General features: G+C 44.4%; 1 protein-coding gene across 1 annotated transcript in view; it reads right to left on the reverse strand.

Moving 5' to 3' along the window:
• Positions 1-16,213, reverse strand: part of chd6 (chromodomain helicase DNA binding protein 6) — a 219,200-nt gene that overhangs the window by 188,048 nt on the left and 14,939 nt on the right. The window contains exon 2 of the mRNA XM_080204564.1: positions 5,136-5,192. Within this exon, the coding sequence (XP_080060690.1) occupies positions 5,136-5,162 (27 nt within the window). The 5' untranslated portion in view covers positions 5,163-5,192. The remainder of the gene's footprint in view (positions 1-5,135; positions 5,193-16,213) is intronic.

Genomic DNA, 16,213 nt, shown 5'->3' on the forward strand with positions numbered 1-16,213 from the left:
ACTTCAAAATTACTTTACTGTTATCACTGAAATCACGAAAGGCACCATTAAATGTAAAACCTTATTTCACCTCCCAAAATGTAATTAAATATACCAACTTTCTGCCCATTCCACTAACTTTGAGCCTCAGTGGGCCTTCTACCATTGTCTGCGCTATTTGATAAACCCCCATACTCTTCCACCTTGTCAGGAAATCTTGTGATTGTATTGTTTATACCCAAATCAAAAATTATTGATGTATAAGCCGGAGATCAGAAAAACAGGCCCTGGCAAATACCACTCCCAACTCTGTGCCCAAACAGCACACGTTTACACTAATCCTTTGTTTCCTGTCTTTATTCAACCCATTCATTTTCTGATATCAGTTCCCTGGATCATTTCAGCAAACACATCAAATCCCTTTTGAATTTCCATATACACCTTCGACATTTATCTAAATCAGCAATTTTTAAACAGATAAACGTTGTTGTTGAGAAACACAACTTGGTTTTCAGAAACCTAGATTAACTCTTGCGTTTTCACTTATAAATTCCAAGAGTTTGTCCAAAACTGACATGCAACAAATTGGTCAGTTGTTAGCTGGTTTATATTTCACCAACAACAACTCACACACACGTGCGCACCCCCCCTCACCCCCACTTCAGGAAGAAAGGGTGTTCCATTTTCTTGCCTGACAATGCAATCTGCATAGCTGCATTGAAAATAAGGCCAGCACCTCCAACATCCCCTCTCATTTCTTTCAGAAGCTGATGGTGCAGCTTCAGGGTTCAGGTGATTTATCTGACCTGAATCCTACTGATATTTATCTACTTTTTAGAACCAATCCCTTTCTTCGCCCTAAGAAAGGTCAGAAACACCCAGAGGCAGAATTGCCACAGGATGGGTTACTACTCCTCTTACTCTGCTCACAACCCCAGCAGAGGTCCTTTTAAAGTTTAAAATTTATTTATTAGTCACAAGTAGGCTTACATTAACACTGCAATGAAGTTACTGTGAAAATCCCCGACTCAGCACACTCCAGCGCCTGTTCAGGTAGACTGAGGGAGAATTTAGCATGGCCAATGCACCTAATCAGCACGTCTTTTGGGCTGTGGGACGAAACCGGAGCACCTGGAGGAAACCCACACAAACACGGGGAGAATATGCAAACTCCACACAGACAGTGATCCAAGCCAAGAACTGAACCTGGGTTCCAGGCACTGAGAGGCAGCAGTGCTAAACACAGTGCAACCGTGCAACCCTAAAGCATCAACAGCACAGAACCCAAGGCAAGAATTGAATGCGGGTCCCTGGCACTGTGAAGCAGCAATGCTAACCACGATGCCACATTCTGAGATCCTACTACAGTCTGTCTGGGATATAGTACACAATTGTTTTGAAAACATAAAGACTTGGATTTATGTTATATTTTGTCATCTCTCAAAAATCTAGCCCCATCTGTCAACAATGTTGCTTCAGCTTGATATAAAAGATCCCAAATTCAGAGAACAGTCAAATATCTGCGCCAACGTTATTCCCTCATAAGAACATAAGAAGCATGAGTAGGCCATCTAGCCCTTCGAGCCTGCCCCGCCATTCAACAAGATCATGACTGATCTGAAGTGGATCAGTTCCACTTTCCTGCTTTCTCCCCAGAACCCTTAATTCCCTTGTCGATCAAAAAGCTATCTACCCGTGACTTAAATATATTCAGCAAGGTAGCCTCCACCACTTCAATGGGCAGAGAATTCCAGAGACTCACCACCCTTTGAGTGAAGAAGTTCCTCTTCAACTCCGATCTAAACTTCCCTCCCCTTATTTTGAGGTTGAGTCCTCTAGTTCTGCTATCCTTTCTAAGCAGGAAGAATCTCTGTACCTCGACCATATCCATCCCCTTCATTATCTTATTTGTCTCTATAAGATCCCCCCCCTCAGCCTTCTAAACTCCAACGAGTACAGACCCAGCCTATTCAATCTCCCCTCATAGGCTAACCCCCTCATCTCTGGTATCAACCTAATGAACCTTCTTTGCACTCCCTCCAAGGCCAATATACCCTTTCGCAAATGCGGCAACCAAAACTGCACACAGTACTCCAACTGCGGCCTCACCAGTACCCCGTACAGTTGCAGCAAGACCTCCCTGCTTTTATATTCTATCCCCCTCGCTATAAAGGCCAGTATCCCATTCGCTTCTTGATCACCTGCTGCACCTGCAGACTGGGTTTTTGCGATTCGTGCACAAGGACCCCCAGGTCCCTCTGCACCGTAGCATGCTGCAGCATTTCGCCTTTTAAATAATAATCCCTCTTACTATTATTTCTGCCAAAGTGGATAACCTCACATTTGCTAACATTATACTCCACCTGCCAGGTCCTCGCCCACTCACTCAGCCTATCTAGATCTCTCTGCAGACATTCCGCACCTTCCACACAATTTGCTTTTCCACTCATCTTCGCGTCATCAGCAAATTTTGTTACCCTACACTCAGCCCCCTTCCTCCAGATCATCTATGTAAACGGTAAACAGTTGAGGCCCCAGCACCGATCCCTACGGCACTCCACTAGTCACCATCTGCCAGAATTGCACCCATTGATTCCAACTCTCTGCTTCCTATTAGACAACCAATCCTCTATCCACGCTAACACCTTACCCCCAACTCCATGCAACCTAACCTTTTGCAGCAACCTTTTGTGAGGCACCTTATCAAAGATCTTTTGGAAATCTAAAAGCACAACATCCACTGGTTCCCCTCTATCTACCACACTAGTTGCATCCTCGTAGAAATCCAATAAATTCGTTAAACACGACTTCTCTTTCACAAATCCGTGCTGCGTCTGCTTGATCAAACCGTTCTTTTCTAGGTGCCTCGCTATTTCTTCTTTGATGACGGATTCAAGCATTTTTCCAACGACAGACGTTAAACTAACCGGCCTATAATTCCCTGCCTTTTGTCTGCTACCTTTTTTAAACAGCGGCGTAACATTAGCCGTTTTCCAATCTTCCGGCCCTTCCCCAGAGTCCAGCGAATTTTGATAAATAATTACTAAGGCATCTGCTATCACCTCTGCCATTTCTTTCAGAACCCTGGGATGCATCCCATATGGTCCCGGGGACTTGTCTACCTTCAGTCCTGTTAGTCTATCAAGCACTACTTCTCTGGTGACAGTAATCTAACATCACCGAAATTTAATTGATGATTTATTGCATTGCTTTGTATAAAAAAAATACTCTTTTGCACACCAAAGTAACTCACTGCATAAAGCATACTTTGAGAGACCCAATAAGCTATTAGAAAATGTAAGTGTTTCTAGAACGATACTGCACTAACTGGCCTCCATTCAGACCATCTTAAAGCAACGCAGCATGGACACAGGCCCTTCAGCCAAATGGTCCGTGTCGACCATGGTGCCCTTCCAACTAGTCCCAATTGCCCCCACTCAGCCCACCATACTTGTGCTAACCCTTTGAAAGATCTCGCCAATTTGTCCTACTCCATTGCTCCTACCCCATACCCTGCAAACGCAGCCCCTTTTCAAATATTTATCTGATTCCCTTTTGAATGTTATTATTGAATCTGCTTCCACTGTCCTTGAGACAATGCAGTCCAAATCACATCAACCTCCTGCAAAAGAAAATGTAATCTTCTCTCTGGTTCATTTGCCAATTACTTTAAGCCGCATTCTCCGGTGGAAACAGATTCAGCTTATTTACTCTCGTTAAACCCCTTTGTAATTCTAAACATCTCTATTAAACCTCCCTTTAAATTTCTCTGCTTTAAGCAGAACAATTCCAGTTTCTCCAGCCTCTCCATGTAACTGAAGTTGCTCATTCCCAGTTCCCTGCATCCTCTCCAAGACCATGACACACTGTCTTAAATGTCGTACCCAGAACTGAACACAATACCACAGCTGAGGCCTAACCAATATTTTATAAGGTCTCAGCTAGTACTTTTGTACTAGCACGGCAACAGTGGTTGCTTAGCATTGCTGCCTCATGGCATCAGGGACCCGTGTTCAATTCCTGGCTTGGGTCACTGTCTGTGGAGTCTGCACTTTCTCCCCATGTCTGCATGGGTTGCCTCCGGGTGCTCCACTTTCCTCCCACAGTCTGAAAGACATGCTGGTTAAGTGCATTGACCGTACTAAATTCTCCCTTGTGTACTGAACAGGTGCCAGAGTGTGGCGACTAGGGGATTTTCACAGTAACTTCACTGCATTGTTAATGTAAGTTTACTTGTGACAATAATAAATAAAAAACTTACTGTATTTATAAAGCTAAGGATTCTGTATGTTTTTTTTAAATGAACAACCTTATCAACTTACCCATCAATTTTGTATCAACACTGCCACTGTCTCTTTAATTATAAAAATATTTATGTCTTCTATGCAATGGTCTGGTATATCAGCAAAGAAACTTCACACCAGAACCATGCACAATGCAGCAACACACTGCAAATCCCAGTATATCCCCCGTCATCAGAGACCACTGCAAGCTGTTACCATGGGAAACCAAAAAAGTCATGACAACAACTGCAATTAAAAACACACAGATAATTATAGAATCATAGAATAGTACAGCACAGAAGGAGGCCATTCAGCAAACAGCACTTGCTATTTCGAAAAGCAATCCAGTTAGTCCCGCTCCCTTGTTATTTTCCCACATTCCCTGCAAATTTTTTCTCCTTATACAACATCTTTGTGAAGCTTGCTATTGAATTGGTACCTACCATCTCAGGCAATGGCCAAGTAAGTATGTTAATACGTAACAGCCATGAAAATCCAAAATTCAACCCCAAACGTACTGAGTTACATACTCTCGGCCAGTTGAGGTATGATAACTGGCCTCTGCTGTTTTGCCTTGGAAAGACAAGGGAAAAAAAGAAATATAATGAACTCCATCAGCCAGGGTCTGGGCTCAGAATCCAGCTGCCTCTGTCTAAAGCATGCCTATGACGTACCACCACTTTCCCTGCAGGCAACTGTCCCACTGACACTGACTGCCAAGGCACACACGTGAATGAATCGACACTGGAGAGCCACCAGCATGTAGTAAATGCCACAAGGGAAACTAGGGAGATAAAGTAGTCAGAAAGCAGGGCCATTAGCAGAAACATACTGCTAACTCCAGACACAGGGAAATCAGGTTGGTGCACTTACCAGCTTTTCCTTCTTTTGTATTTTCATGATCCAATTTGCAGATTGCCAGCTTAGTCTCTGCAACGATAGAATTGAACAAATCGTCAGCTAATAATTAATTATCAGACAAATATACACAAAATAAATATATTAATTATTTATAAATTGCCCATGCTGTAAACCATGGTCAGTTAACGAATCAGCTAGATTCTGAGCTCCATAGATCCACCTAGTGCTGAAGTCAGCAAATATATTGTGACAGCTGAAAGCTTTGTATAGCAATTTGCAATGTTAAAATGATATCATAATAAGAAGTAAGGCTTCTGTGCATTCCCATACATCCATAGATAATTTGGAAGTCTAACCAAAATCGTGGTCAATGGTAACAAAGGCCATAAAGTTAGCATCAAGGACTATGTACCAATATAGTTAGTACAATATTAGAGGAGATCCTGAAGGAATAAATAAAGAAGCACTTCAAGAAATGTAGAAATAATGAGAGTCAGTAAGGGTTTAGGTTGAGTATGCTGTTCAGCCCATTTCATCATTCAATTAAAGAATCATAAATCCTTCCAGTGCAGAAGGCGGCCATTCAGCCCATCGAGTCTGCACCAAGCAGAACCCTACCCAGGCTCTATTGTCGTAATCCCACATATTTACCCTGCTAACCCCCCTGACATTAGGGTCAATTTAGCACGGCCAATCCACTTGACCTGCACATCTTTGGAGTGTGGGAGGAAACCGCAGTGCCCAGAACCCATGCAGACATGGAAAGAATGTGCAAACTCCACACAGTCACCCAAGGCCAGAATTGAACCCAGGTCCCTGGCTCTGTGGGGCAGCAATGCTAACCACTATGCCACTGTACCGCCCTTGGATGATCTGCATCTTAATGCTCCAATTTTTTAAATCATAGAATCCCTACAGTGCAGAAAGAGGCCACCCAGCCCATCAAGTCTGCACCAACTCTCCAAAACTGCATTCCACTTTTCATCAAAAAAAGTACATTTATGAATTATGAATTAATTCTTTAAATGCTTGCCATTGCTTATCTACCATTATAATATTAAAATAGTTTTCCAGTCTACGTATCCTGCAAAGCTTACTATGTTCAGATACAAGACTCTAGTTTCGTATCAAATCATTCTCAAATGCAAATTAAAATTCCAACATATTATGGTCACTCTTGCCCAAATTTCCTTTACTACAAGGTATTAATTAACCCTCTCTCATGGCATAATACAACAGCAAAAACAACTAATTCTCCAGCTGATTCCCCATCATACTGATCTAAGCGACTATTTTGTATATGTTCCACAAACTTGTCCTCCAAACTATTACTGCCAATTTGGTTTGCCCAGTCTAAATAAAGATTAAACTTCCCCAGGGTTATCTGCATTGCCCTTGTTATAGGCATCTCTGATTTCCTTATTTCTGCTCTACACTACTGTTTGAGGGCCTACATAAACTACACCCAACAGTTCTTTCTAGCTTATTGTTTCAGTTCATCTAATTAATTCTACATCTCGAGTTACATTGTTCACAATGGAAGAAAAAGAATCACCTGGAGAAGAACTAGACATCAAAATCAGGACCCAGTGACATCAAGAAATGGCAAACAAAATGGATGGAACAAACTGAACATGTAAAGTGTGCAGGTGAACTTCAGACAGCTAATTTTGATTTAAAAAATTGAGGGGAACAGGTGTTTATTTATTTAGCAAATGCAAAGTCCCCAAGCCAAGCAGTTTCTTCCAGTCCTGCTGTGTTGAGTGGGGATAGACCTCTGCTGGGTCTGTGGATTGGACAGCCTTCTGTGACATGGTGCATGGTTTTCTCTCTCCCACAATAAGAACATAAGAAATAGGAGCAGGAGTAGGCCATCTAGCCCCTCGAGCCCACCCCGCCATTCAATAAGATCATGGCTGATCTGAACTGAACAGTTCCACTTTCCCGCCCGCTCCCCATAACCCCTAATTCCCTTGTCCATCAGAAATCCATCCACCCGTGGATATATATTCAGTGAGGTAGCTTCCACCACTTCAATGAGCAGAGAATTCCAGAGATTCACCACCCTTTGAGTGAAGAAGTTCCTCCTCAACTCTGTTCTAAACTGCCCCCCACTTATTTTGAGGCTGTGCCCTCTAGTTCTGCTATCCTTTCTAAGCAGGAAGAATCGCTCTACCTCTACCCTATCCATCCTCTTCATTATCTTATACGTCTCTATAAGATCCCCCCTCATCCTTCTAAACTCCAATGAGTACAGGCCCAGTCTATTTAATCTCCCCTCATAGGCTAACCCCCTCATCTCTAGTATCAGCCTGGTGAACCTTCTCTGTACTTCCTCCAAGGCCAATGTATCATTTCGCAAATAAGGGGAGCAAAACTGCACACAGTACTCCAGTTGTGGCCTCACCAGTGCCTTGTACAGTTGCAGCAAGACCTCCCTGCTTTTATATTCTATCCCCCTCGCTATAAACGCCAACATTCCATTCGCCTTCTTGATAAGAACATAAGAACATAAGAAATAGGAGCAGGAGTAGGCCATCTAGCCCTTCGAGCCTGCCCCGCCATTCAATAAGATCATGGCTGATTGTCGTGTCTCAGTTCCACTTTCCTGCCCTCTCCCCATAACCCTTAATCCCCTTGCCTATCAAAAACCTATCAACCCACGTCTTAAATATATTTAGCGAGGCAGCCTCCACCACTTAAACAGGCAGAGAATTCCAGAGATTCACCACCCTTTGAGTGAAGAAGTTCCTCCTCAACTCTGTTCTAAACCGCCCCCCCTTTATCCTGAGGCTGTGCGCTCTAGTCCTACTGTCCTTTCTGAGCGGGAAGAGCCTCTCCACCTCTATCCTATCCATCCCATTCATCATCTTATATGTCTCAATGAGATCTCCCCTCATTCTTCTAAACTCTAACGAGTACAAGCCTAGTTTATTCAGCCTCTCCTCACAGTTCAACCCCCTCAACTCCGGTATCAGCCTAGTAAACCTCCTCTGCACTCCCTCCAAGGCCAAAATATCCTTGTGCAAGTGCGGCGACCAAAACTGCATGCAGTACTCCAGCTGCAGCCTCACCAGTGCCCTGTACAGTTGCAGCAAGACCTCCCTACTTTTATATTCAATCCCCCTCGCTATGAAGGCCAGCATCCCATTCGCCTTCCTGACCACCTGCTGCACTTGCAGGCTGGGTTTGTGCGACTCATACACAAGGACCCCGAGGTCCCTCTGCACCGTAGTTTTTCGCCACGTAAGTAATAGTCCTTCCTACCATTCTTCCTACCAAAGTGGACAACTTCACACTTGCCAACATTAAATTCCATTTGCCAGTTCCTGGCCCATTCACCCAGCCTATCTAGATCCTTCTGCAGACTTTCCACACCCTCCGCACAATTTGCCGTTCCACCAATCTTGGTGTCATCAGCAAATTTCGACACCATACACTCGGTTCCCTCCTCCAGATCATCTATATAAATGGTAAATAGCTGAGACCCCAGCACCGACCCCTGGGGCACTCCCCTAGTCACCAACTGCCAATCCAAATAGCACCCATTGACCCCCACTCTCTGCCTCCTATTTGACAGCCAATCCCCTATCCACGCTAACACCCTACCCCCAACTCCATGCCCCCTTACCTTCTGTAATAACCTCTTGTGCGGCACCTTATCAAACGCCTTCTGAAAATCAAGAAACACCACATCCACTGGCTCTCCTCTATCCACCGCCCTAGACACATCCTCATAGAACTCCAATAAATTCATCAGACACGACTTCCCCTTAACGAAACCGTGCTGCGGCTGCTCTATCAAACAATTCTCCTCACGATGCCTCGCTATTTTCTCCTTGATCACAGATTCTAACATTTTACCTACAACAGACGTTAAACTAACCGGCCTATAATTCCCTGCCACCCTTCTTAAACAACGGCGTAACATTAGCCGTTTTCCAATCTTCTGGCACTTCCCCAGAATCCAGCGATGTGTGGAAAATAATCAAGGCATCCACTATCACCTCCGCCTTTTCTTTTAGAACCCTTGGATGCATTCCATCTGGTCCTGGGGACTTGTCCACAATCAGTCCCTCCAGTCTGTCGAGCACTGCCTCTCTAGTAACAATAATGTCATTCAGGCCCTCCACTCCTACCATCTTTCCATCGCTAACACCCGGCAAAATTATTCACGTCCTCCTCCGTGAAGACCGAAACAAAAAAGTTATTCAAGGCCTCAGCCATTTCCCCATCCCCTACCACTAAGTCCCCCCTCTCATCCTCTAAGGGTCCAACATTCACCCTAGTCAGCCTCTTCCTTTTTATATATTTATAAAAACTCTTACTATCCTTTTTTATATTAAGCGCTAGCCCAGCTTCATAGTTTATCCTACCCTTCTTTATCAGCTTCTTCGTCATTCTTTGTTGGAATTTAAACCTCTCCCAATCCTCTTCTCGCCCACTACTCTTAGCTACTCTAAACGCATCCGCTTTTAATTTAACACTTTCCTTTACCTCCTTCGTTATCCACGGCTGATTATCTCTCCTCCTACTGTCCTTTTTAACCATCGGAATAAATTTCTGCTGAGCACCAAGAAAGATCTCCTTAAAGATCCTCCACTGCTCCTGAGCAGACCTACCTTCCAATGTGCTCACCCAATCAACATTCGCCAATTCCTCTCTCATCCTATCGTACTCCGCTCTGTTCAAACAAAGGACACAGGTCCAGGAATCCACTTTCTCCTCCTCCATCTGCATCACCTGCTGCACCTGCAGACTGAGTTTATGCAATTCGTGCACAGGTCCCTCTGCACCGTCGCATGCTGCAACTTTTCACCCTTTAAATAATATTCTTTCCTACTATTACTTCTACCAAAGTGGATAACCTCACATTTGCTAACATTATACTCCATCTCCCAGGTCCTCACCCACTCACTCAGCCCATCCAGATAGAACAAAGAACATCCCAGCACGGGAAACAGGCCCTTCGGCCCAACGAGCCCACGCCACCGCATCTTCCCACACCTACCCCGCCCTGTGTGTATGTGAGTGGATCTCTCTGCAGACTTCCCGTATCCTCCACGCAAGTCGCTTTTCCACTCATCTTCATGTCATCCGCAAATTTTGTTACCCTACACTCAGCCCCCTCCTCCAGATCATCTATGTATATGGTAAACAGTTGAGGCCCCAGCACCGATCCCTGCGGCACGCCACTGATCACCAACTGCCAACCAGAAAAGCACCCATTGATTCCAGCTCTCTGCTTCCTTTAGATAACCAATCCTCAAACCCATCCCCATGAGAATCTGCAAGACCAAGCAAGTTTGTGGGGGTTACAGATAGTGTGACATCATCTCTTGTGAGAACACCATACACCAAGTACATGGTACATACTCTTGCAACTCGGCCAACGTTGTCTACCTGATACGCTGCAAGAAAAGATGTCCTGAGGCACGGTACATTGGGGAGACCATGCAGATGCTACGACAATGGATGAATGAACACCGCTCGACAATCACCAGACATGACTTCTCTTCCTGTTGGGGAACACTTCAGTGGTCACGGGCATTCGGCCTCTGATCTTCGGGTCAGCATTCTCCAAGGTAGCCTTCACAACACACGACAGCGCAGAGTCGCTGAGCAGAGACTGATAGCCAAGTTACGTACACATGAGAACGGCCTCAACCGGGATGTTGGGTTCATGTTACACTATCTGTAACCCCCACAACTGGCCTGGACTTGCAAAATCTCACTAACTGTCCTGTCTGGAAACAGTACACATCTTTTTAACCCTGTGCTTAATGCTCTCTCCACTCACATTGTCTGTACCTTTAAGACTTGATAAGCTGTAAAGACTCACACTCCAATCATTATTCATGTAAATTTCAAACCAAGTTAGAACATACAAGGTAAATGGTCGGACACGGAAGAATGCAGTAGAAGAGGGATCTGGGAGTACAGATACGTAACTCCCTAAAAGTGGCGTCACAGGTAGATAGGGTTGTAAAGAGTGCTTTTGGTACACTGGCCTTTATAAATCAGAGTATTGAGTATAAGAGTTGGAATGTTATGGTGAGGTTGTATAAGACATTGGTGAGGCCAAATTTAAAGTACTGTGTGCAGTTTTGGTCACCTAATTACAGGAAAGATATTAATAAGGTTGAAAGAGTGCACAGAAGGTTTACAAGGATGTTGCCAGGTCTTGAGAAACTGAGTTACAGAGAAAGGTTGAATAGGTTAGGACTTTATTCCCTGCAGCGTAGAAGAATGAGGGGAGATTTGATAGAGGTGTATAAAATTATGATGGGTACGGATAGAGTGAATGCAAGCAGGCTTTTTCCACTGAGATTAGGGGAGAAAAAAACTAGAGGACACGGGTTAAGGGTGAAGGAGGAAAAGTTTAAAGGGAATACTTGGGGGGGGGGGGGGGGGGGCGCTTCTTCATGCAGAGAGTGGTGGGAGTGTGTAATGAGTTGCCAGATGAAGTGGTAAATGTGGGCTCACTTTTAACATTTAAGGAAAACTTGGACAGGTATGTGGATGAGAGGGGTGTGGACAGATACGGTCCAGGTGCAGGTCAGTGGGACTAGGCAGAAAAATGGTTCGGCACAGCCAAAAGGGCTTGTTTCTGCACTGTAGTGTTCTATGGTTCTATTGAGTTTGTGTCTTTACATACCCTGTTTGTGATCAGAACTCCTACTCACCTGACGAAGGAGCAGCGCTCCGAGAGACTCTTCCCGCTCAAAAAAGACAGTAGGACTAGGGGGCACAGCCTCAAGATAAAGGGGGGGCGGTTTAGAACGGAGTTGAGGAGGAACTTCTTCACTCAAAGGGTGGTGAATCTCTGGAATTCTCTGCCCGTTGAAGTGGTGGAGGCTGCCTCGCTAAATATTTTTAAGAAGCGGGTTGATGGGTTTCTGATAAGAGAGGGGATTAAGGGTTATGGGGAGAGGGCGGGAAAGTGGAACTGAGCCACGACAGATCAGCCATGATCTTATTGAATGGCGGGGCAGGCTCGAAGGGCCAGATGGCCTACTCCTGCTCCTATTTCTTATGTTCTTATGAAAGCTAGTGGCTTTGCTGCAAAGAAACCTGTTGGACTTTAACCTGGTATTGTGAGACTTCTTACTGTGTTTACCCCAGTCCAACACCAGCACCTCCCCATCATTCCTTCTCTATGAACAGTATGCTTTATACTTTGTCTGTATTGTGCGCAAGAAACAATACTTTCCATTGTGTGTTAATACATGTGACAGTAATAAATCAAATCAAAAGCTCCTTATTGCCTTTTGCATTGTGGAAATAGAATAAGCTGGATATTGTTTTTGTAGTAAGAACATAAGAACATAAGAAATAGGAGCAGGAGTAGGCCATCCAGCCCTTCGAGCCTGCCCCGCCATTCAATAAGATCATGGCTGATCTGTCGTGGCTCAGTTCCACATTCCCGCCCTCTCCCCAATCCCCTCTCTTATCAAAAACCCATCAACCCGCGTCTTAAAAGTATTTAGCAAGGCAGCCTCCACCACTTCAACGGGCAGAGAATTCCAGAGATTCACCACCCTTTGAGTGAAGAAGTTCCTCCTCAACTCCGTTCTAAACCGCCCCCCCTTTATCTTGAGGCTGTGCCCCCTAGTCCTACTGTCCTTTCTGAGCGGGAAGAGTCTCTCCACCTCTATCCTATCCATCCCATTCATCATCTTATACGTCTCAATGAGATCTCCCCTCATTCTTCTAAACTCTAACGAGTACAAGCTTAGTTTATTCAGCCTCTCCTCATAGCTCAACCCCCTCAACTCCGGTATCAGCCTAGTAAACCTCCTCTGCACTCCCTCCAAGGCCAAAATATCCTTGCGCAGGTGTGGCGCCCAAAACTGCACACAGTACTCCAGCTGCGGCCTCACCAATGCCCTATACAGCTGCAGCAAGACCTCCCTACTTTTATATTCAATCCCCCTCGCTATGAAGGCCAGCATCCCATTCGCCTTCCTGACCACCTGCTGCACCCGCAAGCTGGGTTTTTGCGACTCATGCACAAGGACCCCGAGGTCCCTCTGCACCGTCGCCTGCTGCAGTTTTTCGCCACGTAAGTAATAGTCCTTCCTACCATTCTTCTCATCCTCACTAAAAACAGATTATCTGGTGATTATCACATTGGTATTTGTGGAAACTTGCTCAGCACAAATTAGCCACTGTGTTTCCCTACATTGAGAGTACAGTGGTTAGCGCTGCTGCCTCACAGTGCCAGGGACCAGTGTCCAATTCCAGCCTTGGGTCACTGTGTATGGAGACTGCAAATTCTCCCCGTCTGCATGGGTTTCCTCCAGTGCTCCGGTTTTCTTCCACACTCCAAAGATTTGCGGGTTAGGTTGATTGGCCGTGTTAAATTGCCCTTTAGTGTCAGGGGGACTAGCTGGGGTAAATGCATGGGGTTACGGTGACAGGGACTGGGTAGGTTTGTGGTCGGTGCATACTTGATGGGCGAAATGGTCTCCTTCTGCACTGTAGGATTCTATGATTCTACAATTTCAGCAGTAACTACACTTCAACTGTATGTCCTTGGTCAAAATGTGTTTCAGGACATCCTGAAATTCCAAAAGAAGCTACGTACATGTGGGCCTGTACTTCCCGGAGTTTAGAAGAATGACTGGTGACCATTTAAGATTCTCAGAAGGCTAGACAGGGTAGATACTGAGAGACAGTTTCCTTTCGTGGGAGAGTCTAGGACCAGAGGACATAATCTCAGAGTAAAGGGTCATCCATTTAAGACAGAGTTGAGGAGGAATTTCTCATGAGGGTAGTGAATCTGTGGAATTCTTTACCGCAGAGGGCTGTAGAGGTTGGGTCATGAAGTATGTTCAAAGCTGAGATTATGACATTAATGTACCTGTAAGAGATTTTTATTTTAAATCATGATCTCTACAGCTCTCACAGTCAGTGTTTCTCAGCTCACAGCCTTAGCTGATGTCATTATGTTGCCAGGTTGACTACATTGAGTCAACCTGCTACATAAGTGGTTTAAATGGGATTGTTTACGTTTACCCTGTGATTAGTTTTACTATCCTGCATTATTAGGAGAACGGTCATGTGTTTTCAGACAGATATTTTTTTCCCAGTGAGTTTAAGATTTCATTCTCTGAGTTGCAGTTGGTTTTAACAGATATAGCAAGCTGAACAGCAGTTTCTCTCTCCCTGCTCTATTTGGAAATTCTGCTGGTCATCTTAAAGCAAGGTATTGCTTTCCTGAAGGAAAGAATCTGCAATTAGTAGTTTGCCTAAAGTCCCTGATGTTCTGGGAAGCTGTTCTGACTTCAACCTGCTCTGAGTGTATCGAGACTGAGTTATCAATTCGCCACCAAAGGACTCAATTTCCAGTATCACATGAACATTAATCTGTGCTGTGTTAAACCAGAGAAAAGGGTCTCTTTGTCCATGGGATTGGGTTAATTGGAATATTGTAGATATCTTTGTTAAGTGCTTTATATTATCATGCTTGTTTCTTGTCTGTAATTGCTAATTTCCTTACTACATGTATTAACTAGATTCTTAAATAAACTTTGTTTGATAAAAGCTCCCTAGTGGATCATTTGAATCATACCTGAAGTAAAACATCTCATGCCTTTCCTAGCCAAATTCAAGATGCAAAACTCATGTTCCAGATGGGCTCCATAGTTGGAGTTTCTAACTTGAACCATCACAGGATATACAGATTTTTAATTAGTAAGGGAATCAAGAGTTATGGGGATAAGGCAAGAAAGTGGAGTGGAGGATCATATCAGATCAGTCATGATCTCATTGAATTGCAGAGCAGACTCGATGGGCCGAATGGCTGACTCCTGCTCCTAATTCTTATGATCTTAAGATGGCGTGCTTAGATTAAATCATGTCAGGGTGTGACAGGCTCACTAGCCAACTGGTCACTTCAGATGCCTAAAAACAACGAAATCCACTAGTCTTCCACATGTGGAAGAGTAAAGATGCCTACAGCCTACTGAAAATCCAGCTCCTCCAGATGCTCATTGAACTCCAGCCTTTCCTTTTCAGGGACAGTTAGGGCCCAGATGCAGATCCTGGCCCCTGTATGAGGAACAGCTTGTGAATGAGTCCATGCCATCCTAAGATAAAACAGAAAGGAGTCGAATTGGGGAGGGGGGCATTTTTGACACCAAGTCATGCAAGGAGATCCTAGTGACCAGCAACCTGATCAGATTTTAAGGAACATCTTAAAGGAGGCTCTAAGCAGCTATTCTGGAGCCTGGAACAGGACTTGGGTAGCTGACCACCAATGGGACAACAATGAAAATAGCAGGTGTGCTGTGTCTCAGGACACAGCAAAGAAGAATCTTCCAAGTATTCTGGAAGGTAACAAAATATTCATATATACAGGACTTGCAGCAAGAAACTAAAGAAATACAGAATCTTCTGGCTTCTCACTTTGCACCATTAATTTAAACGCAAAGGCTGCTATGATGCATTTTGCATTGGCAAACATCCCAAACAAATAACCAGCACATCTGTTTTTACTGTTTGCCAGCACACCGGGGAGAATTCCCCTGCTCTTCTTTCAATAATGTTGTGGGGTCTTTCACGTTCTCTTGTAAAGACACACCAGAGTTTACTGTCTTACCTAAATAAAGACAAATGCCTCAGACAGTGCAGAGTCCTTCAGTATTAAAATGCTGACCTTTACCGGTATGTCCTCAGCTGGAATACTCTACTCAGTTCAGGATACCATATTTTGGGAAGGATGTCTAAGTGTTGACATGGGTACAGAGGAGGCTTATTAGAATGCACCAGTGAAGATTAGGTGGTGAGACCAGAGAAACTGAGACTGTTCTCCTTTTGGCAGAGTAGATAAAGTGTGATTTAATAAAGGTGTTCAAAATGATGAAAGGTTTGATACTGCAACTAAGAAACTGTTCCCAGTTGCAGAAGGGTCGATAACCAGAGAACACAGATTTGAGATAATTGCCAAAGAACTAAACATAAGAACATAAGAAATAGGAGCAGGAGTAGGCCATCTAGCCCTTCGAGCCTGCCCCGCCATTCAATAAGATCATGGCTGATCTGTCGCTGTTCAGTTCCACTTTCCCGCCCTCTCCCCATAACCC

This window comes from Carcharhinus amblyrhynchos, chromosome 16 (genome assembly GCF_965287045.1).
Source record: "Carcharhinus amblyrhynchos chromosome 16, sCarAmb.v2.hapA, whole genome shotgun sequence".
NCBI classification, from domain to species: Eukaryota; Metazoa; Chordata; class Chondrichthyes; order Carcharhiniformes; family Carcharhinidae; genus Carcharhinus; species Carcharhinus amblyrhynchos.